The 27,016-nt window shown below is 40.9% G+C and overlaps 1 protein-coding gene across 1 annotated transcript in view; it reads left to right on the top strand.

Moving 5' to 3' along the window:
* The window catches only part of MMP16 (matrix metallopeptidase 16), a 299,874-nt gene that overhangs the window by 198,884 nt on the left and 73,974 nt on the right, over nt 1–27,016 (top strand). The window contains exon 4 of the mRNA XM_069731578.1: nt 7,255–7,559. Coding sequence (XP_069587679.1) covers nt 7,255–7,559 — 305 coding nt within the window. The remainder of the gene's footprint in view (nt 1–7,254; nt 7,560–27,016) is intronic.

Here is a 27,016-nt window from a genome sequence, read left to right as displayed (position 1 = left end):
CTGGCTACCTTTCTCAGTGGTAATGGTGGGCTTTTAAGGATTCCACTCTTCAATTAGGAGCTAACTGCTGGTAGAAGTGGCCAACAAATAGAGAGTAGAGCAAGCATATGCATCTCCATTTATGATGGGGCTCTACGGAGACCAATTCCTAAGATCCAGAGCTCTACTCTTGACTTCAGTGAGTTACGGATACGGAGACAATTTATGAATTTGGGAGTAGCCCACTAATGAGTTTCACGTGACACAGTATACATGGGTATTAACTACAATGTTTCCTTATATTATTTTTTGCTCCAAAATATGGGTTAGGGCCTATTTTCAGGGGGTGTCTTTTTTCCATGAACAACAATCCACATTTATTCAAGAGCAAAAAATAAATTCTTATTCAAATATAATTATGTTGTCTCACACAAACACTGCACATATACATGTATATAAACACACTGCACATACATACACATGTATATACACACACATACATTCACATGTATATACACAGACTACACATACATTCACATGTATATACACAGACTGCACATACATTCACATGTATACACACACTACTCATACATTCACATGTATATACACACTACACATACATTCACATGTATACACACACTACACATACATTCACATGTATATACACACACAACACATACATCCACATGTATATACACACACATACATTCACATGTATATACACACACTACACATACATTCACATGTATATACACACACTACACATACATACACATGTATATACACACACTACACATACATTCACATGTATATACACAGACTGCACATACATTCACATGTATATACACACTACACATACATTCACATGTATATACACAGACTACACATACATTCACATGTATATACACACACTACACATACATTCACATGTATACACACACTACACATACATTCACATGTATATACACACACTACACATACATTCACATGTATATACACACACTACACATACATACATACACATGTATATACACACACTACACATACATTCACATGTATATACACACACTACACATACATCCACATGTATATACACACATACATTCACATGTATATACACACTACACATACATTCACATGCATATACAAACACTACACATACATTCACATGTATATACACACTACACATACATTCACATGTATATACACACTACACATACATTCACATGTATACACACACTACACATACATTCACATGTATATACACACACTACACATACATCCACATGTATATACACACACATACATTCACATGTATATACACACACTACACATACATTCACATGTATATACACACACTACACATACATACACATGTATATACACACACTACACATACATTCACATGTATATACACAGACTGCACATACATTCACATGTATATACACACTACACATACATTCACATGTATATACACAGACTACACATGCATTCACATGTATATACACACACTACACATACATTCACATGTATACACACACTACACATACATTCACATGTATATACACACACTACACATACATTCACATGTATATACACACACTACACATACATACATACACATGTATATACACACACTACACATACATTCACATGTATATACACACACTACACATACATCCACATGTATATACACACATACATTCACATGTATATACACACTACACATACATTCACATGCATATACAAACACTACACATACATTCACATGTATATACACACTACACATACATTCACATGTATATACACACTACACATACATTCACATGTATACGCACACTACACATACATACACATGTATATACAAACACTACACATACATTCACATGTATATACACACTACACATACATTCACATGTATACACACACTACACATACATTCACATGTATATACACACACTACACATACATACATACACATGTATATACACACACTACACATACATTCACATGTATATACACACACTACACATACATCCACATGTATATACACACATACATTCACATGTATATACACACTACACATACATTCACATGCATATACAAACACTACACATACATTCACATGTATATACACACTACACATACATTCACATGTATATACACACTACACATACATTCACATGTATACGCACACTACACATACAATTCACATGTATACACACACTACACATACATTCACATGTATATACACACACTACACATACATACATACACATGTATATACACACACTACACATACATTCACATGTATATACACACACTACACATACATCCACATGTATATACACACACATACATTCACATGTATATACACACATTCACATGTATATACACACACTACACATACATACATATACATGTATATACACACACTACACATACATTCACATGTATATACACACTACACATACATTCACATGTATACGCACACTACACATACATTCACATGTATATACACACACTACACATACATACATACACATGTATATACACAGACTGCACATACATTCACATGTACAGTGGGGCAAAAAAGTATTTAGTCAGTCAGCAATAGTGCAAGTTCCACCACTTAAAAAGATGAGAGGCGTCTGTAATTTACATCATAGGTAGACCTCAACTATGGGAGACAAACTGAGAAAAAAAAATCCAGAAAATCACATTGTCTGTTTTTTTAACATTTTATTTGCATATTATGGTGGAAAATAAGTATTTGGTCAGAAACAAACAATCAAGATTTCTGGCTCTCACAGACCTGTAACTTTTTCTTTAAGAGTCTCCTCTTTCCTCCACTCATTACCTGTAGTAATGGCACCTGTTTAAACTTGTTATCAGTATAAAAAGACACCTGTGCACACCCTCAAACAGTCTGACTCCAAACTCCACTATGGTGAAGACCAAAGAGCTGTCAAAGGACACCAGAAACAAAATTGTAGCCCTGCACCAGGCTGGGAAGACTGAATCTGCAATAGCCAACCAGCTTGGAGTGAAGAAATCAACAGTGGGAGCAATAATTTGAAAATGGAAGACATACAAGACCACTGATAATCTCCCTCGATCTGGGGCTCCACGCAAAATCCCACCCCGTGGGGTCAGAATGATCACAAGAACGGTGAGCAAAAATCCCAGAACCACGCGGGGGGACCTAGTGAATGAACTGCAGAGAGCTGGGACCAATGTAACAAGGCCTACCATAAGTAACACACTACGCCACCATGGACTCAGATCCTGCAGTGCCAGACGTGTCCCACTGCTTAAGCCAGTACATGTCCGGGCCCGTCTGAAGTTTGCTAGAGAGCATTTGGATGATCCAGAGGAGTTTTGGGAGAATGTCCTATGGTCTGATGAAACCAAACTGGAACTGTTTGGTAGAAACACAACTTGTCGTGTTTGGAGGAAAAAGAATACCGAGTTGCATCCATCAAACACCATACCTACTGTAAAGCATAGTGGTGGAAACATCATGCTTTGGGGCTGTTTCTCTGCAAAGGGGCCAGGACGACTGATCCGGGTACATGAAAGAATGAATGGGGCCATGTATCGTGAGATTTTGAGTGCAAACCTCCTTCCATCAGCAAGGGCATTGAAGATGAAACGTGGCTGGGTCTTTCAACATGACAATGATCCAAAGCACACCGCCAGGGCAACGAAGGAGTGGCTTCGTAAGAAGCATTTCAAGGTCTTGGAGTGGCCTAGCCAGTCTCCAGATCTCAACCCTATAGAAAACCTTTGGAGGGAGTTGAAAGTCCGTGTTGCCAAGCGAAAAGCCAAAAACATCACTGCTCTAGAGGAGATCTGCATGGAGGAATGGGCCAACATACCAACAACAGTGTGTGGCAACCTTGTGAAGACTTACAGAAAACGTTTGACCTCTGTCATTGCCAACAAAGGATATATTACAAAGTATTGAGATGAAATTTTGTTTCTGACCAAATACTTATTTTCCACCATAATATGCAAATAAAATGTTAAAAAAACAGACAATGTGATTTTCTGGATTTTTTTTTCTCAGTTTGTCTCCCATAGTTGAGGTCTACCTATGATGTAAATTACAGACGCCTCTCATCTTTTTAAGTGGTGGAACTTGCACTGTTGCTGACTGACTAAATACTTTTTTGCCCCACTGTATATACACACACTACACATACATTCACATGCATATACACACACATACATTCACATGTATATACACACACTACACATACATCCACATGTATATACACACACATACATTCACATGTATATACACACACTACACATACATTCACATGTATATACACACACTACACATACATTCACATGTATATACACACACTACACATACATACACATGTATATACACACACTACACATACATTCACATGTATATACACAGACTGCACATACATTCACATGTATATACACACTACACATACATTCACATGTATATACACAGACTACACATACATTCACATGTATATACACACACTACACATACATTCACATGTATACACACACTACACATACATTCACATGTATATACACACACTACACATACATTCACATGTATATACACACACTACACATACATACATACACATGTATATACACACACTACACATACATTCACATGTATATACACACACTAAACATACATCCACATGTATATACACACATACATTCACATGTATATACACACTACACATACATTCACATGCATATACAAACACTACACATACATTCACATGTATATACACACTACACATACATTCACATGTATATACACACTACACATACATTCACATGTATACGCACACTACACATACATACACATGTATATACAAACACTACACATACATTCACATGTATATACACACTACACATACATTCACATGTATATACACACTACACATACATTCACATGTATACACACACTACACATACATTCACATGTATATACACACACTACACATACATACATACACATGTATATACACACACTACACATACATTCACATGTATATACACACACTACACATACATCCACATGTATATACACACACATACATTCACATGTATATACACACATTCACATGTATATACACACACTACACATACATACATATACATGTATATACACACACTACACATACATTCACATGTATATACACACTACACATACATTCACATGTATACGCACACTACACATACATTCACATGTATATACACACACTACACATACATACATACACATGTATATACACAGACTGCACATACATTCACATGTATATAAAAACACTACACATACATTCACATGCATATACACACACTATACATACATACATACATACACATGTATATACACAGACTGCACATACATTCACATGTATATACACACTACACATACATTCATATGTATATACAGACACTACACATACATTCATATGTATATACACACACTACACATACATTCACATGTATATACACACACTGCAAATACATACACATGTATATACACACACTGCAAATACATACACATGTATATACACACACTGCAAATACATACACATGTATATACACACACTGCACATACATACACATCTATATACACACACTGCACATACATACACATCTATATACACACACTGCACATACATTCACATGTACTGTATATACACACATGCAGTACATACCAGCCGGTTCCCTCTTCAGTTCCTCTTGACTGCTGCAGTTACAGGACCTTTGGTGTCTTATCCTCGAATAGAAATGCTGGCTGCCCATAAGAGAATGGGGGCCCTGATAAATTGCTCAGTTCCTTCCTAATAGTGGCCCTGCATACTAGCCTGTCTCCTCTTCAATTCCTCTAGATTACTACAGTTAAAGGATCTTTGATGACATCATGGTACCATGGCCGTGATGTCACCAAAGGTCCTTAAACAGTTTTAACCTCAGAATAGAAATGCTGGGGGCTCATAAGTGAGTTTGGAGCTCTGGGCAATTTCTCAGTTTGCCACCCACATTCCCCGCAACTCTAGCCCTGATGGTAGCCAGGGCTCATATTTCAATCATACTCCAAAAATCCTGCAAAATCATGCTAGGGCTTATTTTCAGGTTAAGACTTATTTTTGGAGGAACATGGTAGTAGTCCTTTTATACTCACTGGTTTGCTCATATTTTGCTCTGAAGGCGGCTATTTTTCAATGAACTAATTCCCAAATTCTTTTGATTATACATAGTACCTAATTTGCACAGACTGTGCTTCAGAGCAAAGAAAGAGGGACTGATGAAGCAGCCTTAGCTGGAGAGGAGTTCAGACTACTTCATGCTCCCATTACATAGTGCAGCTCATCTGTAGTCACTGATTTTTTTTTTCCTGATGTAGCAGAGCTAGAATGCAGCCAAGAGTGACAGCCATACTTCTATGCAATTAACTGACTATTTCTACAGTGAGAGATATGTGACGTGCCTAAAGCTAACCAATCTTTCCTACCTGACTGAGTTTTCACGCATACGAAGTAGATATTCGGGGCTCATGATGCATAAATAAATTTTCCAAGTCGCTGCCTTTTAATTCTTTAAATTCTTGAAATCCTATGGAAAACTACACTGAATTTACAGTGGACGAATTCCAAACTCAGCTCAGATACATCAGAACGTCCCATACCCCAACCCGTCACTGAGATGTCCTAGGCCATGTTCCGTCCAAGCAGAGTGGATGTGATTTTATGCCCACGGTGCATCTAAAGACGCTGTTGAACTGTGCATTTCTGGTGCATATATTTTCTACATAGGCTGCCGTGGGAAGCCGGAAAAAAATGCATATAAAAAAAAGCACAATTACGTTTTAAAGTGCAAAATTGATGCGTTTCTACCCTAAAAAATGTGCATGAAAAAATGGAGCTTTAACAAAAAATGCATCAGATAAAGTAAAAATATGTAGCAAAAACACAATAATCGGAGAATGCTGTTATTGCGTATTTTAAAGCAGAAAACATGTGGATAAAAATCAGAGCAAAAAGTGCATCACAAACGCTCCATGTATACCAGCCCCTAACATCCGGCTGCTTTTTATTCATTATTAAATCTGCCATCTGCTGTATTTTAGCTGTGCCTAGAATTATGCTACTAACCTACTTTTATACATATCGTTATAAATAAATTCGGCATTTGGCAGCTGCTACGGTATTTAACCGATTGATACTTACGGTAATTCCGTTTTTATTTCTATTTTTGTAGCATAAAGAACGTCACTCCAAAAGTGGGAGACACCGAAACCCGTAAAGCCATTCGCCGTGCCTTTGATGTCTGGCAGAATGTAACTCCTTTGACATTTGAAGAAGTTCCATACAATGAGTTAGAAAATGGCAAACGGGAAGTGGACATCACCATCATCTTTGCGTCAGGATTCCATGGAGATAGCTCACCATTTGACGGAGAAGGAGGATTTTTGGCCCATGCTTACTTCCCGGGACCTGGAATAGGAGGAGATACGCATTTTGACTCTGATGAACCTTGGACCTTAGGAAATCCCAATCATGATGGTAAGTTTTGAAACTACAAAATCATCATCTTCTCCCAGGCATGTGCTCTTCTATATATAATTTTTTTTATGCTTTTCTAATGAATATTGATTTTCTCCTTGGCTTCTTTTTCTCCACAAGACAATTACCAACCTTATCCCAAATTTTCCAAAAGCCACCGAACATGCTCAGGTCACAGTATGGCAAACAGTATTCCAAGGCTAAGTAAATATTATTTCTGTAATGAAAACTAAAAATGGGAAAGTATGTAGTTTAAGGGAGCCATCCAGATATCTGTGAGTTTTAGGTCTTAGATGGAAGTGCTACAGTATTCTTCATTGGATTTATAGCAATTTCTGAGTCCAACACGTGAGAAATATTTACCATATGGCATAAATGTTAAAATATTACTCAAGAAAAGTTATTCCCATTTTCATTGATGGCCATATTTGTATTGTACTTGTAAAAACAAACAACAGTTTATTACTGTTCCATTTTTCTTATTGGGTAGGGCACGTTGCCTAGGGAACCGGCCACTGCGGGGGTTTTGCGCCAGTGGCTGAACATGTGCAGTGCGTATAAGCACTTCTCTAAAGCTGGCCAGATCAGTGGAGCTCACGGTTACCTCCAGATCCCAGTCAGTTTCTGTGTCAATGCCCCTTTCCCATACTGCACACTGCAAACCTGTCTCACATAATTTGGGTCCTCCCTATGGCAAGAAGGAAGGTGGAGATAGAGTAGAAATTAGTTCCTCTGTCAGAACATGGGGCAACAGTAAATATTTTTAAATGGCCACCCTACCAGTGTCTCAAGTCAGAAGACTGACCAACAAGTCTTCATCCTGTGGACAGATCAGTTTTGGACTTTTAGTGGTCTTTATATCAAAAGTTGGCAGTGTAAGACATGTAATGGCTTCTCTCCTGATCTCACTGCAGAGCTGTGTGTGATTATAACTAACAGAGTTGAGTTTTATCTCAGACACATCTGAAGTTGTAGCTTCCTCTCACTGTGCTGTCAGCTCAGCTGTACTGCATCTCACCCCACGTTGGCTGCCTGTGTGATGTAAGTTGATGAAGTGTTAGTTGTAATCACAGAGAGCTCTGCAGTAAGATCAGGAGAGCGGACTGTCAGTCGTTAGATGCATCACACTGGTAACACACCTTTAATTTAAAATAAGCGCTTGAGGCAGGCTCTTAGAGATCTCTGTCCCGCCCATTGATCTTAGCAGCTCATTTACATATTAAAAAACCTAGATTTCTCTAGAATAACACATCAGATCGCAGATATCAAGGTATCATTGTAGATTGTAAGCTCTCACGAGCAGGGTCGTCTTATTTCGCTTTAATTATTGTATTATTAACGTTGTTACTTATGACTTTTGTGTTTGAAACTGTTAAACTGTAAAGCGCTGCGGAATATGTTGGCGCCATATAAATAAAGATTATTATTATTATTATCATTTTATTCTGCTTCCTATGACCTACATGCCCATATGGACGGCTTAAGAGGGTTGATCCTGCTGACAAATTCCCTTTAAAACCCGATTGCCACATTAATGACACTTTGAGACAGTTTTCATCTTGTGGAAAAAAAAAATATTTTCTTATTCCTTGGGGAACATTATGTAAAAAACCCATTCCTTTTGCAAGCTGGTTTTCTCTAAGAAGAAGAAGAGAATTGGTTTTTACACTAATTCAAGCACAATATCACTTGAGTCTCGGATTCGGATATTCAGTACATTGTAAATTTTCCTCCAGTTAAATAAGTACACCATGTCTACCTTTGTATTTGTAGTGGTGAGAATCCCGGCTGGTTGCACACATTCATAAGGAACGTTGGGAAAGATTGGCACTTAATTTTCTTTATTCTGAGAAAGAATGAAAATGGAACGTTGTACAATATTGTTTTCAATCTTTCTGAAACATCTGTCAGGCAGCATGTTGAGATGAAATGACATATGTTAGATTGGAACTTTCCTGTTCAATAAATCATCCAACATCAGAATTGTTTGCGATAACATAAAGAGTATACAGTGTGCCCCATGGGATTTTCTACAATGCTGTTTTGTTATTTTTGGTACATTGTTGCTGTCACTCAAGTCACTATTAAAAAGTAAAGAACTCAGGAAGTTATCTCACGAAACGTGCGTTGGGGTGGCGGGAGAACCCCGTATTACACCCTGTTCAGATCATGAATGTCTTTATCACTATTCTGTCTTTTGTATTGGCAAGCACACATTTTTTTGCAGCACCTTATACTTGATGCACTTTAGCAAAGATGGTCTAATCTTAGCAGTCTTAAATATACAGACTTGCCTGCAGCTGTACTGTGGTCTAATATTACACAGGATCTCCTGCACTTTCTATTTGACATTGCAGCCTCTGACATTTTCTATGCATTTGAAATTTATATAATTGTATGGCGCTTACTTATACTCTTTGCCTTTTGTTAGATATTCCCAATGTAGAAATCCAAACATGTTAACAGAATTTTTTTTGCGTAAAAAGAAAGAATGAATGGGGAGTGGTGCTCAACATTTTGGAAATTGCACATGATTCACATTTTTTTAAAATTTTGAGCTGTTTAAGTGCTTCGGGATTTATGAAATAAGCTTCTGTTTGGCTTCATCAGGAATATAACTGTAAGGGGTGGAAAAGTTGCAGTCGCACTGATGCCTATGCGGAGCCCAGAGGGGAAAAAAAAAGGAATAAACTTTGCCCAAAATTTGAAAAAGTACTTTTAACACAAATATCTGATAAAAAAAAAAAAAAAACTATTAAAGAAAGCCCAAAAGAAATGGTCAATAATAGGATAGATCTTATGGAGATAGAGAAAACTTTATTGAAAACACAAGTGGCTGTGTGATTGGCAATGTAGGAGACAGGTGCACTCACAATATAAAAAACAATAAAACAGACCCCCTGACGAAGGTATATACCGAAACGAGCGTCAGGGTGGGCGCCACACTCTCTGCTGGGACCTTTTTAAGGTATATTGCCATACTAGTGTCCACATTACATTTTATCACTCTTGATGTGATCTGTTTCCCATTCAGGATATACCATATATATTGTGCAATGTAACCTCTCTGCTTCTGCTAATTGCTAGCTAGTATGTGCTAATACATATGTTTTTTTGCATGTTACTGATATAGAGAGCTATATATCTACTATATAATTGTCTAAGGGTCACTTCCGTCTGTCTGTCCTTCTGTCACAGTTATTCATTCGCTGATTGGTCTTGCCAGCTGCCTGTCATGGCTGCCGCGACCAATCAGCGATGGGCACAGTCCGGAAGAAAATGGCCGCTCCTTACTCCCTGCAGTCAGTGTAAACCGGCAATCTGCTCCATACTCCCCGCTGTCAGTGTCCCTGGCGCTCCACTCCATGCTCCCCACAGTAACCCCGGCGCTCCGCTCCATGCTCCCCGCAGTGTCCCCGGCGCTCCGCTCCATGCTCCCCGCAGTGTCCCCGGTGCTCCGCTCCATGCTCCCTGCAGTGTCCCCGGCGCTCCGCTCCATGCTCCCCGCTGTCAGTGTCCCCGGCGCTCCGCTCCATGCTCCCCGCAGTCACTGTCCCCGGCGCCTGCTCCATACTCCCCTCCAGTCACCTCTAACACAGGATTAATGCCGGTGGTAGCGGACTGCGTTATGCCGCGGGTAACGCACTCCGTTACCGCCGCTATTAACCCTGTGTGTCCCCAACCTTTTACTATTGATGCTGCCTTTTAGGCATCAATAGTAAAAAAAAGTAATGTTAAAAATAGTAAAAAAAAAAAAAAACAACCTGCTATTCTCACACTCTGTTGTCCGCTCGCGCCTGTCGCCATCTTCCTTTTCCAGCGATGCATTGCAAAATTACCCAGAAGACCTAGTGGTCTTGCGAGACCGCTAAGTCATCTGGGTAATTTCGCAATACATCCTGGCAACGGAAGATGGCGGCAGCCGCGCGCCCATCAGCACAGCGCCGTTAGATCCCAGGAGGCGGACAGACGGGACGCTGAGGAGCAGCGACCAGAATGGTGAGTATGTTAAACTACAAGGGGCCATCGGATCGTTAGGTGAGTATGTTTATTTTTTTATTTTTTAACCTGTGACATACGAGCCTACGTGGCTCTGTGCTGTATACTACGTCACTGGGCAATATACTACGTCACTGGGCAATATACTATGTGGCTCTGTGCTGTATACTACGTAACTGGGCAATATACTACATCACTGGGCAATATACTACGTCACTGGGCAATATACTACGTGGCTGGACAATATACTACGTGGCTGGGCAATATACTACGTGACTGGGCAATATACTACGTAACTGGGCAATATACTACGTGGCTGGACAATATACTACGTGACTGGGCAATATACTACGTGACTGGACAATATACTACGTGACTGGGCAATATACTACGTGACTGGGCAATATACTACGTGACTGGGCAATATACTACGTCACTGGGCAATTTACTACGTGGTTTGGCAATATACTACGTGGGCTGTGCAATATACTACGTCACTGGGCAATATACTACGTCACTGGGCAATTTACTACGTGGTTTGGCAATATACTACGTGGCTGGGCAATATACTACGTCACTGGGCAATATACTACGTCGCTGAGCAATATACTACATCGCTGGGCAATATACTATGTGGCTGGGCAATATACTACATGGCTGGACAATATACTACGTGGCTGGGCAATATACTACGTGGCTGGGCAATATACTACGTGGCTGGGCAATATACTACGTAGCTGGACAATATACTACGTGGCTGGGCAATATACTACGTGGCTGGGCAATATACTACGTCACTGGGCAATATACTATGTGGCTGGGCAATATACTACGTGGCTGGACAATATACTACGTGGCTGGGTAATATACTACGTCACTGGGCAATATACTACGTGGCTGGGCAATATACTACGTGGCTGGGCAATATACTATGTCACTGGGCAATATACTACATGGCTGGGCAATATACTACGTCACTGGGCAATATACTACGTCGCTGGGCAATATACTATGTGGCTGGGCAATATACTACGTGGCTGGGCAATATATTACGTGGACATGCATATTCTAGAATACCCGATGCGTTAGAATCGGGCCACCATCTAGTACACTCATTGCGTGATCAGCACTTTCAGCCTTTACTTCATTGGCTATTTTGATCTAATAGATATTGTCTTTACATTTGCAACTTTACCCTACAGCTTCCCTCTGCACTTGTCACTTTTTATTATGTTTGTTTTATTGTTTTTTATATTGTGTGGGCACCTGTCCCCTACATTACCATTATGCACCCACTTGTGTTTTCATTAAAGTTTTTTCTACCTCCACAATATCTTTCCCACATTTCTTTCTTTTTTTTATTGGTTTTTGTTTATTTTTACTGATTGGTTTTAGATACTATATCCGGCAGTTACAGCTCTGGCAAAAATTAAGAGACCACCACATCAAACCCTGTCATGGGTAGCCCAATCTCCAGACCTGAACCCCATTGAAAACCTCTGGAATGTAATCAAGAGGATGATGGATAGTCACAAGCCATCAAATGAAGAAGAACTGCTTACATTTTTGCTCCAGAAGCAGTGTGAAAGACTAAGGGAAAGCATGCCAAGACGCATGAAAGCTGTGATTAATAATCATGGTTATTCCACATAATATTGATTTCTGGACTCTTCCTGAGTTAAAACATTAGTATTGTTGTTTCTAAATGATTATGAAAATGTTTTCTTTGCATTATATGAGGGCTGAAAGCACTGTTTTTTTTAACTTTGACCATTTTTCCTTTTCAGAAAAAAAATACAAAATTTATTGCTTGGAAATTCAGAGACATGTTGTCAGACGTTTATAGAATAAAAGAACAATTTACATTTTACTCAAAAATATACCTATAAAGAGAAAAATCAGACAAACTGAACATTTTGCAGTGGTCTCTTAATTTTTGGCAGAGCTGTATATGTGTATGTCATATTTAGTTTTACACTTTTGCAGACATTTTTGCATTTATATGTATACTCATATTTTATCTGTTAGGTTCTCATCTAGTTTGCATATATGTCTGATTTTAACAATGCGACATTTTCTGAGGATAACTTCCCTGTTATCACTGTACTTTTTAGACAACTTGATCTCATTTGATAGATGGTTCACTAAACGGGAAATCGACAAATCATTTGAAAGGAAGGAATGTCTGAGACTGTAGAGGAGCTGGTATGAGATCAGTCGATATTTGCTCTGCATTCACGTGAATGGGAGATAAATGGCAGAACTTGTCAGCCGCCACTAAAGAATGCGATGTTCTCACATATGTTTGCTGCCGGAGCAGATGTCGGCTGATTGGTGGCGGTGTTGGGTGTTGGACCTCTAATGATTTCATATTGATGAATTATCCTATAGATAGGTAATTAGTATATTCATTTTGAATAAGCCCTTAAATTTTAAAAAAAATGACGTCATCTCTCTTGAAAAGAAATCATTTTTTCATGTTGGCTTCTCTCTGTTCTAAGTAACCTGCTGTCCACTGCCTGTTGTCAAGTGTAATCCATCTCCAGAGGCTGAGGGATTACAGGAAGAGAGGTCGGGTCTTTTATCTTTGTGCTTCTTCTCTGGTCTCTGACAAACTGCATAGAAGCATGACAAAGAGGAGGGATTTCAGTTCAGACAGACGAGCCATTGGTCAATGAGAGGACCAATGAATGCTCAGAAGTGATGGAAAGGAAGTTCTAGCTCCTGTAGTGCTGGAGGAAAGAGGAAATAGTCCCCGGAATAGGAGTGGATGCCACTCGGGTGGAGATATTAGACTGGTATATTCTCCAAATGCAGCTATAGCTTGTGGAGGATGAGGGTAGTAAGACCATTTATGCTTCTCCACTGTACATGATCGTATGTGTATATTGTCCACCGATGAGCGGTGATCAGGCTGCCAGTGTATTATGGTAATGGACACGTATCTCTTGTTCCGGTAGCTTAGCCTAATGTCATAATAAAGTGCTCAGAAGATCAGAAGCTTGCTTTGTCTCTAGATACACTGCCGCTCCCCATGTGATTGGTCTTGAATTGATGTAATCCATAAAAAACCTACATAAACAAGTTACAATAAAGATCTAAAAATGTTTGCCAGCTTCTATTTTGCTGCAGACAGATCTTGAAAGCTGACAAGTGAAAACCTATTTTTTGCATGCATAAATGACTCTTTGTCTAATTTCGACAGGCAAGAACACTTGGCATCAAATCTAAGATGTTTACTTCAATGCTTCCTTTCATAGATAGTAGCAAATGTGCCGGAAATGAAGCCAGAGCCAGAAATAATGGTTTATGCTTGAAAGTCTTGTGAGATTGTTTTCACAATAAAAGTAAAATTTAACTATATAAGCCACGAGTGTAGGGTTCAAGACGCCCAGAAGATGGGACATGGCAGAGTCTGCCACTTAAGCCTCATGTTCTAACCATATGCATTCAGAGTAAAGAGCCAGTGTCATTCTTATTAACCCCCAATATCCAGCCTATTGGGCAGCAGGTTTTTTTTACACAGCTGATCAGTGGGGTGTGCGAGTGTCCACTAGTGTCAGAACCCCACCAATCTATTAATAACATTGGTCATTAACATCATAAATGGATTCTGTCACCAGGATTTTACTCCCCAAACTATTTATATGTGCATGAAGCTGTTTCAAAGACAAGTCCAATTCACCTCTGACTTCTAAGCTAACGGATTGGCCATTTAAAGGAATTGCTGGACCTTAGCTTATGCGAACATAAATAGTGTGTGTGGTCGGGGGTCGAAATCTTGCTGACAGATTCCCTTTAAGCCGAAAAACCACTTTAAAACTTATTTAGGTACACACTCAGTCTAATATGCCCAGTAACTGTCCCGTTTCTAATGTTCTGTAACTTCCCTTGCACATTGAGTGTTTCTTTTTCTTCTTGAGCATTGTGCTAGTACTATAGGTGCCGGAACTTCCTTACCCTCACTCCACAGCAAGGAGTGCTCCTGACAATTGGATGAATTGCCTGCACTTTACACCTCTCTATTATTTGTGTACCAAGTCACCATTTCAGTGTAACATCGGTGTGACCCACATTGTGTCCTGTATGGGTTTTGACCCGTCACCACAGGTCTGTAAGTCATCAACAATGAGTCTAGAAATACTGTGATGAGAACAGTGACTAGGAAGACACACGTGACTCTATATATGTCCTTGTGTCGCACCAGTATAGGATAGTAAGGACCTATCAAGATCGGGGGGTGATGAAGAAGGGGGAGGATCTGGCCCTGGAGGCCATTGTCGTGTCCATGTTCCGTGTGACATTATTCTATGCCCGGGCCCTCGGTGTAGACACGGCCGTACAGTCCGGCTCTCGGGAGCTTTGTCTCTGTATTTTGCCTCTTAATGTCACCGTTTCATGGCTGGTTACAGTCTGATGCATTTAAATTGCTTCACTCCTATGATGTGCTGACAACGTTTGCTCCCGGTAGGATGAATGCTCCAAATCATTTTTTCCCCTAACAACGAACACATTTTTTGTTGTTGATGAAATATAGCAAGTACGGTTTAATTACTAGATTGCCAATCATCTGAAAACTGGTAATTACCCCGAGGTTGGCAGGACAGTTTTTTTGATTATGAGCACTTCAGTTCATTCACCTGGGCATAAGTGCCCATCTCTACTTCAGCTACCAATTTCGCATTCAGCTTATTTTCTCCGAGTACATCAACGTTAATTTCTTACCGACGGCGAACGAGACATTCTCACAATCCGCCGTATGGTCAAAGAAGATTTAAAGGGACAAGAGAACACGGTATACAAGAAGTGACACAATACAAAGAGGCGATATGATGTACATGATCACCCGTTGAACGCGGTAATTTACGGCATCTTATCTTCCCCGGCTACATGCTGATGGCACATAGGCAGTAAGGGAACTTAGGAAGAACAGATTGTAACATAAGGAACAGCTGATCTCGGGGTTTGGGATCAGTTGTCATCACTGGGGATAGATGCTGCCACCCATACATATCCATACAGTATAGTGGTGGGCACAGACAGAAGAAGCCCCTGTGCAAGAACAATACATGGGCCCTTTACCATCCAATAGATCACCATAATACCCAAGTCCATCTGCTATAGAGATATAATCGGCCCCTTTTCGTCTTGAGCCCATATGCAGCTGCAATAATATGTCCGCCCCTGTGACAATTTTAAAAAAAATGCTTTACAATGTAATATAAGGATATTTGAGCAGCTCTCTGTGATTCACGGATTATGGTCCTGATGTGGTACATAACCCTATACCCAAATTACAACCATGGGTTCTATTAATGCCTGTAAATGGATATGCTCATCTCAGTAAGTGATGGCATATTGCTAAGTTGTGGCATGGCTTAAAGGGGTTGGCCACACTATTTTTTTTAACTTAAATTCATGTACTTTTGGAAGTATATGGGGCTAAAAATCATTTTTGCCATTGAGTTTTATTACCAATTGTGCACCGTTTGGCTTTTACAGTATGTCTATTTCCTTGTATACTCAATGTTAATGTATTCTGTGGCCATAAGTCAGCTGTGAGGAGCTCAAAAAATACAGATAAGAAAATAGTTACAGACTTTCTTGTTAGACTGGTAAAGCGAGCTTGATGATGGATTCTCAGGTAAAGATGTCTGCCACTTTTTCTGGTTAGTGCAGCTATCCTCACAAAATGTCCACACAATGGCTGCTGGTGGAGGAAGAGCATGTGACCAAATAGGTCCATCCATCTTCTCCAATAGAAAAACAGCTTTCTCTTGTCAGGTGTTTTAAATCAAAGCTGAAGGGACAGGGAATCAATCATGGTGGCTCAGTGTTTACCACCATTGCTTTGGAGCATTGAGATTCCTGGGTTCAAATCCCATCAAGGACAACATCTGCAAGGAGTTTGTATGGCCTCCTTCTGAACTTGCCATCTGCTCTGAAAAAAAAAAACAGCTCATGTCTTGTGCAGAGGAGAAGGACGGCAGGAGGCAATGTGACGTAGCATAGTACCGCTAAGAAACAGAAGGGTGTTATGATCTGGTGACCTTGGAGCCGCATGGAACTTTCTCTGAGTTGGTGGAAACTGTACTGACCGCAAATCGTGAACTTAACACCGCAACTAGAAGTAGCCGTGGGGTGTGCCTAACAAATCCTAGACACCTCGACACAGCCGGAGGACTAAATACCCCTATAGATGGAAATAGGAAATCTACCTTGCCTCAGAGCAGAACCCAAAAGGATAGGCAGCCCCCCACAAATATTGACTGTGAGTAGTAGAGGAAAAGACACGCAGGCAGGAAACAGGATTTAGCAAAAGAGGCCACTCTAGCTAAAATAGGAAAGGATAGGACAGAATACTAAGCGGTCAGTATTAAAACCCTTCCAAAAATATCCATAGCAGAAAATACAAAAAACTCCACCATCTAACTAAAGATGTGGAGCGTATATCTGCAACTCCAGAGAATCCAACAAAACTGAGAAAACACTGACACAATCTAAGCTGCACAAGAGAAAACAAATGAATAGCACAGAATTATTAAGCACACAGCATGTGTGCCACAGAAACAAAAACCAGACACTTATCTTTGCTGAATTGGCAGCAAGGCAGGAGGAACCAGACAAAGATCCAAAACCTCCCAGAACCATGGATAACTGGCAAGGACTAATTAATCCTGCACACCTAAATATCCCAGTCAGAACTGCAATCAGCAGATACACCTGGCCAGGACTGCAACTCAGGGACAACTGCATTCCCACCTACAACCACTGGAGGGAACCCAAAAGCAGAATTCACAACAGAAGGGTAATTGAAGGTGCAGAGATGAGAACAGACAGAAAAACATGGTGTAGAGCTCTGTAACAAGTGTTTTACCTCACATCAGAGCTTGATTCAGATCATCACAGCTCAGCTCTGCTGTATAATGTCTTCCACCATGCTGCAGCTTGTGTCTGTGAGCCAAAAAGTGAATGAAGAGCAGGGATTCCCCTCTGTGTGCTGTCTATGGGAGAAATCACTGCAGCTCGTCTCCCCACCTCCCCATGGATTGAAAATTAAAGATAGAGCCTGCAGAGAGGAAAACTGGTGAGAATGCAGAATATAGGACACATAATGGCCAAATGAAAAAGCTTTGACATACCGTTTGTGGTAAACTACTTTTCTGTATACTGCATCTGATATTTATCTACCATAGTTTTATGGTTAATAAAATTCCCCCTCCATTTCCAGTGTAATATGTGACCACTAAACTAACACTACGACCACCTACGAACAAAACCCAAGTCCATCCCATCTATAATGGAGTCAGGTTACATGACATGCAGCAAGTTTGTACCCAGTTTGGAAGTTATCCCCTATCCATACTATAAGGAATATCTTTATGAGCATCGGGGGTCCGACTATTGAGACTATTCTTCTCAGGATCAACTGTATAGTTGATCCTGAGAATAATTTTCTCTTTTGGGACCATGGGAAAAAAACAACTTGAAAATGATGTATACATTCCTTTATCTTCATGTGAGACATTGGATTTTTTGGTAGAGAGGAGATCTGGATGAGAAATTGAGGGCGACATTTATGAAAGTTTTTAGGTGTTGTATCAAGATGTGCTCGAAATTTCCAGTAAAAAAAATGCTACTGGATGGCTTCATTGATGTTTTGATGTTGGATTGTTATACTTCCAGTAGAAGAACTTCTTATACATTCATATTTGTGAATTATATGACCAGCGCAGAGGCTTTTTGTCCATATCTGCGGTATTATATTTGTGTATTCTTTACATGGTTTAGTCTGTACCGTGAGATGATAATGAATGTTTTGTTATACCGTCTAGTAGACACGATTCCGTGGTCCCGGTTGGAAGCTCTGCCTTTTAGGGTCATGACAATCCCATAGTGTCGGTAGTGTATGTTTATTATGTATGAATTCCTATGGCTTCTGTTGTCGGTTTCTGGGACTTGTTAGCGTTTTCAGACATTGCAATGAGACAAGCGCTGTACATCTCTTGTGAGCTCTGGTTTTCCACTGACGTGATATTCCTTACCTAGCCCTACGCTAAATCCTTGCAGATGAGAAGAACACAACATGCCTGACTTCAGATAGCTAATAATAGGTTTATCTAACCTCTCAGCTACAAAGGTCTGGGTGAGGACTTCCTTCCTAAAGGAATCCCACATATATACAATAACATCTAGAGGAAACAGGATCTTTCCCATGATTGCCATCCTTGGGATTTTAAGGGAAATGGATCATTGGTCCTAGTGATATGTCTAAAAGCAAAGTTACATTCTTCTCTGGCCTCGTTCTGCAGTAGTGACATCCCAACTATAGCACAAGTCACCACTGCAGGCAATCACTGGGCTGAGTGGCTCATGCAGTCCAGTGATTGGCCACTTGTACTGTAGATGTGATACCACTGATGCAACCTATCAGCACAAGTAACTATGTACTAAACATATCCTATAACCAATGATCTGTTTACCTGAAAATCCCAAGGACAGCAATCATGAAATTGCCTATTGCAGTAACGAAAAGCCATCCATGTACATTTGGGAATTAAAGTTCAGTATTATTGGGTAAGTGTGCAGCAATTGTATGTGGTCTCTTTCAGATACCATAGTATTTTGGATTTTGTCTATTGTTGCAGGACACTATATTGTGGTATTATCTGGCATTTACATTGCCAGTATTACTAAGGACAGTATGGCAGTAACAGAGTATGAGAGTCTGTAAGCTTTGTACTCTAAAGTGTTTGGGGGCATTGAATGGCTGTATTATAAATTCAACACATGGAAGTATTATTCTACATTAGATTTCAGTAATTTAATTTTTTTTGTATACATAAATTTGTATACATACATATATATTGTCATGCAACGTGAAGGAAAGGCTAAGTGCAACACGAAGGGATAAGGAAAAGGGAACCAAACACTTGGGAAGGGGGGGAGTTGGGACCCCTAGACAGATCTTATGTCACCCTGTCTGCCCTATCGTCCCTATATAGGTTCCGCACCTATCCCGGAGCAGGATACCTAATCCCTGCCTGACCCTGATGATAAGCCCTTCATTGGGAAGGACAGGATGTGCACTAGTTAATCCCCACTACCTCTAAAGACAACTGGGATAGACAAATGAAACAAGGGGAACACTTAGCTTGAGTAGACTCAGAGAGAAACACCAACGTCCTCCAAACTCCAAAGAGGATGATAGCCAACTGCTACAGCTCCAAGCCTCATGAGGGAAATGCAAATGGAAATATCACCCACAACTCCCAACAGCAAGTTGGGCATTATAAACACCCAGATCCAGGTGTCAGAGCCTGGGAAGGACCAGGCAGAAGTCTGCAGAGCAAGCTGCTGAGACCTTCTGCAGACTGATTAAGTGCAACGGTCTGCAGCCTCTGACACATCTATGACATATATATATATATATATATATATATATATATATATATATATATATATATACACACAGTACAGACCAAAAGTTTGGACACATCTCATTTAAAGATTTTCCTGTATTTTCATGACTATAAAAATTGTATATTCACACTGAAGGCATCAAAACTATGAATTAACACATGTGGAATTATATACTTAACAAAAAAGTGTGAAACAACTGAAATTATGTCTTATATTCTAGGTTCTTCAAAGTAGCCACCTTTTGCTTTGATAACTGCTTTGCACACTCTTTTGAATTGAGAGTCCTCAGTGGTTGATACCTTTTAATAGCTAACTGAAAAGATGGTAACAAATTGCAAGTTTTCGAGACTACACAGCAGGGCCGGCTCCAGGTTTTTGAGGGCCCCGGGCGAAAGAGTCTCAGTTGGCCCCCCTTTAACACATACCACAATTCATGATCGCATATAAACACAGCCATGTAGTATATAACACAGCCCACGTAGTATATAGCACAGCCACGTAGCATATAACACAGCCATGTAGTATATAACAGCCCACGTAGCATATAACACAGCCACATGGTGTGTAGCACAGCCACATAGTATATAACACGGCCCACATAGTTTATAGAACAGCCATGTAGTATACAGCACAGTCCACATAGTAGTATACAGCACTGCCCACACAGTAGTATACAGCACAGCCCACACAGTAGTATATAGCACAGCCCACACAGTAGTATATAGCACAGCCCACACAGTAGTATACAGCACTGCCCACATAGTAGAATACAGCACTGCCCACATAGTAGTATATAGCACAGCCACACAGTAGTATACAGCACTGCCCACATAGTAGTATACAGCACTGCCCACATAGTATATAGCAGCCCACGTAGTATATAACACTGCCCACGTAGTATATAACACTGCCCACGTAGTATATAACACTGCCCACGTAGTATATAGCAGCCCACGTAGTATATAGCAGCGCAGCCCACGTAGCATATAGCAGCCCACGTAGCATATAGCAGCCTGTTATGATTAGGCAATTCAGTACCACAATGGACATAGAGGTCAGAGCACATACAGTGATCTGACAATAACCCAAAAACATAGAACGAGCTCTGAGACGTGGGAACTCTGTTGACCACAATCCCTGATCCTCACCATCAACACTAGAGGCAGCCGTGGAATGCGCCTAACGCTCCCTATGCAACTCGGCACAGCCTGAGAAACTAGCTAGCCTGAAGATAGAAAATAAGCCTACCTTGCCTCAGAGAAATACCCCAAAGGAAAAGGCAGCCCCCCACATATAATGACTGTGAGTTAAGATGAAAAGACAAACGTAGAGATGAAATAGATTTAGCAAAGTGAGGCCCGACTTTCTGAACAGAGCGAGGATAGGAAAGGTAACTTTGCGGTCAACACAAAACCCTAAAAAAAAAACACGCAAAGGGGGCAAAAAGAACCTCCGTACCGAACTAACGGCACGGAGGTACACCCTCTGCGTCCCAGAGCTTCCAGCAAAACAAATAGATAAGCTGGACAGAAAAAACAGCAAACAAAATAGCAAAGGAAAACTTAGCTATGCAGAGCAGCAGGCCACAGGAACGATCCAGGAGGAAACAAGTCCAACACTAGAACATTGACAGGAAGCCAGGATCAAAGCACTAGGTGGAGTTAAGTAGAGCAGCACCTAACGACCTCACCACATCACCTGAGGGAGGAAACTCAGAAGCCGCAGTACCACTTTCCTCCACCAACGGAAGCTCACAGAGAGAATCAGCCGAAGTACCACTTGTGACCACAGGAGGGAGCTCTGCCACAGAATTCACAACAGCAGCCCACGTAGTATATAGCAGCCCACGTAGTATATAGCAGCCCACGTAGTATATAGCAGCCCAGCCCACGTAGTATATAGCAGCCCATGTAGTATATAGCAGCCCACGTAGTATATAGCAGCGCAGCCCATGTAGTATATAGCAGCCCACGTAGTATATAACACAGCCCAACCAGTATATAAGAGCCCATACCTTGTCCTCCCAGCCAGGCTCTGCATCCCCCCGCAATCCTTTGTTCCAGGTGGCAGGTGCTGCACACTTCCTGTTTGGCGACGCTCGGCTCATTCTCCGGGCACTGGACGGTCGGAAGTCACTCTGCTCTGCGTATCCATGGCGACGGATTGTGGGCGGCTCTCCAGCAGCTGCAAAAGTCCCAGAGCTCCGTGCTGCCTCTGCCTCCTCTCTTCTAGCATGCACCTCGGGCCGCGGATGCCTGCCTCAGGGGCCGCATGCGGGCAGCCTACCCCTAATGCTGGCCATGAATGGGCCCCCCTGTCTCACCAGGGCCCCGGCACTTGCCCGGGTACGCCGGGTGCTGACGCCGGCCCTGCTACACAGGTTTCTTCATCAGGCAAAGACTAAAAGAAATTCTGAAGAATCACATATTTATGCACAAATGTTTTGTGCATAAACATATTTTGTGCATAAATATGTGATTCTTCAGAATTTGTTTTAGTCTTTGCCTAATGAAGAGACGTATGTAGTCTCGAAAGCTTGCAATTTGTTACCATCTTTTCAGTTAGCCATTAAACGGTATCAACCACTGAGGACTCTCAATTCTAAATATTTTTCTATCTACTGGCTAATACGGTACCAAGATATATTTCTTTCCTGTTGCACACTCTTGGCATTCTCTTGATGAGCTTCAAGAGGTAGTCACCAGCATGGTTTTTACTTCACAGGTGTGCCCTGTCAGGTTTAATAAGTGGGATTTCTTGCCTTATAAATGAGGTTGGGACCATCAGTTGTGTTGTGCAGAAGTCTGGTGGATACACAGCTGATAGTCCTACTGAATAGACTGTTAGAATTTGTATTATGGCAAGAAAAAAGCAGCTAAGTAAAGAAAAACGAGTGGCTATCATTATTAAGAAATGAAGGTCAGTCAGTCCGAAAAATTGGGAAAACTTTGAAAGTGTCCCCAAGTGCAGTGGCAAAAACCATGAAGCGCTACAAAAGAAACTGGCTCACATGAGGACCGCCCCAGGAAAGGAAGAGCAAGAGTCACCTCTGCTTCTGAGGATAAGTTTATCCGAGTCACCAGCTTCAGAAATCGCAGGTTAACAGCAGCTCAGATTAGAGACCAGGTCAATGCCACACAGAGTTCTAGCAGCAGACACATCTCTACAACAACTGTTAAGAGGAGACTTTGTGCAGCAGGCCTTCATGGTAAAATAGCTGCTAGGAAACCACTGCTAAGGACAGGCAACAAGCAGAAGAGACTTGTTTGGGCTAAAGAACACAAGGAATGGACATTAGACCAGTGGAAATCTGTGCTTTGGTCTGATGAGTCCAAATTTGAGATCGTTGGTTCCAACCACCGTGTCTTTCTGCGACGCAGAAAAGGTGAACGGATGGACTGTACATGCCTGGTTCCCACCGTGAAGCATGGAGGAGGAGGTGTGATGGTGTGGGGGTGCTTTGCTGGTGACGCTGTTGGGGATTTATTCAAAATTGAAGACATACTGAACCAGCATGGCCACCACAGCATCTTGCAGCGGCATGCTATTCCATCCAGTTTGCGTTTAGTTGGACCATCATTTATTTTTCAACAGGCAATGACCCCAAACACACCTCCAGGCTGTGTAAGGGCTATTTGACCAAGAATGAGAGTCATGGGGTGCTACGCCAGATGACCTGGCCTCCACAGTCACCAGACCTGAACCCAATCGAGATGGTTTGGGGTTAGCTGGACTGCTGAGTGAGGGCAAAAGGGCCAACAAGTGCTAAGCATCTCTGGGAACTCCTTCAAGATTGTTGGAAGACCATTCCTGGTGACTACCTCTTGAAGCTCATCAAGAGAATGCCAAGAGTGTGCAAAGCAGTCATCAAAGCAAAAGGTGGCTACTTTGAAGAACCTGGAATATAAGACATAATTTCAGTTGTTTCACACTTTTTTGTTAAGTATATAATTCCACATGTGTTATTTCATAGTTTTGATGCATTCAGTGTGAATGTACATTTTTCATAGTCATGAAAATACAGAAAAATCTTTAAATGAGAAGATGTGTCCAAACTTTTGGTCTGTACTGTACATGTGTGTGTATACAGTGCTAAGCATAAATTAGTATTCCCCAACAAAGTTATCAGAAAAACTTTCATTTCCTTTCATAGTCAACATTTTCATTGGGTTGCCATACTACAAAGTACTCCCACAAAGGTGGGCCATTGATTACAAACAAGATTTGTTATATTGCAAATCCAGAAGAGTGATGTAAAGCCATGGCAGCCATTTTGAAGTCGGTCATTTTGGATCCAACTTCATTATTTTCAATGGGAAGAGGGTCATGTGAAACATCACACTTATTGAGAATTTCACAAGAAAAACAATGGTGTGCTTGGTTTTATCATAACTTTAGCCTTGAGTTATTTACAAGTTTATGACCACTTATAAAATGTGTTCAATGTGCTGCCCATTGTGTTGGATTGTCAATGCAATCCTCTTCTCCCACTCTTGACACACTGATAGCAACACCGCAGAAGAAATGCTAGCACAGGCTTCCAGTATTGGTTGTTTCAGATTCTGCACATCTCATATCTTTACAGCATATACAATTGCCTCCAGATGACCCCAAAGATAAAAGTCTAAGGGGGTCAGATCGGGAGACCTTGATGGCCATTCAACTGGCCCACGATGACTGATCTACTTTCCAGGAAACTGTTCATGTTGGAATGCTCGGACCCGGCACCCATAATGTGGTAGAGCACCATCTTGCTGGAAAAACTCAGGGAACGTGTCATCTTCAGTGCATAACTGAACAATTTCCTGGAAAGTGGATTGGTCATGACCCTCTTCCCATTGAAAAAATAAAGTTGGATCCAAAATGGCCGACTTCAAAATGGCTGCCATGGTCACCACCCATCTTGAAAAGTTTCCCCCCTCCCCCCTCCCATACACTAATGTGCCAAACAGGAAGTTGATATCACCAACCACTCCCATTTTATTTAGGTGTATCCATATAAATGGCCCACCCTGTATATATATATATATATATATATATATATATATATATATATACAGTCATGGCCAAAAGTTTTGAGAATGAGACAAATATTAATTTTTCCAAAGTCTACTGCTTCATTTTTTCTAATGGCAATTTGCATATACTCCTGAATGTCAGAGTGATCAGCTTAACAGCAATTACTGTACATGCAAAGTCAATATTTGCCCAGAAAATGAACTTTAACCCCCAAAACACATTTCAACATCATTGCAGTCCTGCCTTAAAAGGAGCAGCTAACATCGTTTTAGTGATTAATCCATTAACACAGGTGTGGGTGTTGATGAGGACAGGGCTGGCGATCAATCAGTCATGATTAAGTAAGAATGACATCACTGGACACTCTAAAAGGAGGCTGGTGCTTGGTATCATTGTTTCTCTTCAGTTAACCATGGTTATCTCTAAAGAAACACGTGCAGCCATCATTGCACTGCACAAAAATGGTCTAACAGGGAAGAGTATCGCAGCTACAAAGATTGCACCTCAGTCAACAATCTATCACATCATCAAGAACTTCAAGGAGAGAGCTTCCATTGTTGTCAAAAAGGCTCCATGGCGCCCAAGAAAGACCAGCAAGCGCCAGGACTGTATCTTAAAACTGTTTCAGCTGCGGGATCGGACTACCAGCAGTGCCGAGCTTGCTCAGGGATGGCAGCAGACTGGTGTGAGTGCTTCTGCACGTGCTGTGAGGCGGAGACTCTTTGAGCAAGGCCTGGTTTCAAGGAGGGCAGCAAAGAAGCCACTTCTCTCCAGAAAAAAACATCAGGGACTGACTGATATTCTGCAAAAGGTACAGGGAGTGGACTGCTGAGGACTGGGGCAAAGTCATTTTCTCTGATGAATCCCTTTTTCGATTGTTTGGGACATCTGGAAAACAGCTTATTCGGAGAAGAAGAGGTGAGCGCTACCACCAGTCTTGTCTCACGCCAACTGTTAAGCATCCTGAAACCATTCATGTGAGGGGTTGCTTCTCAGCCAAGGGAATTGGCTCACTC

Source organism: Ranitomeya imitator, chromosome 6 (genome assembly GCF_032444005.1).
Source record: "Ranitomeya imitator isolate aRanImi1 chromosome 6, aRanImi1.pri, whole genome shotgun sequence".
In the NCBI taxonomy this organism is placed as follows: Eukaryota; Metazoa; Chordata; class Amphibia; order Anura; family Dendrobatidae; genus Ranitomeya; species Ranitomeya imitator.
Note: the sequence above shows the minus strand (reverse complement) of the source record. Positions and strands in the feature narration are given on the sequence as shown.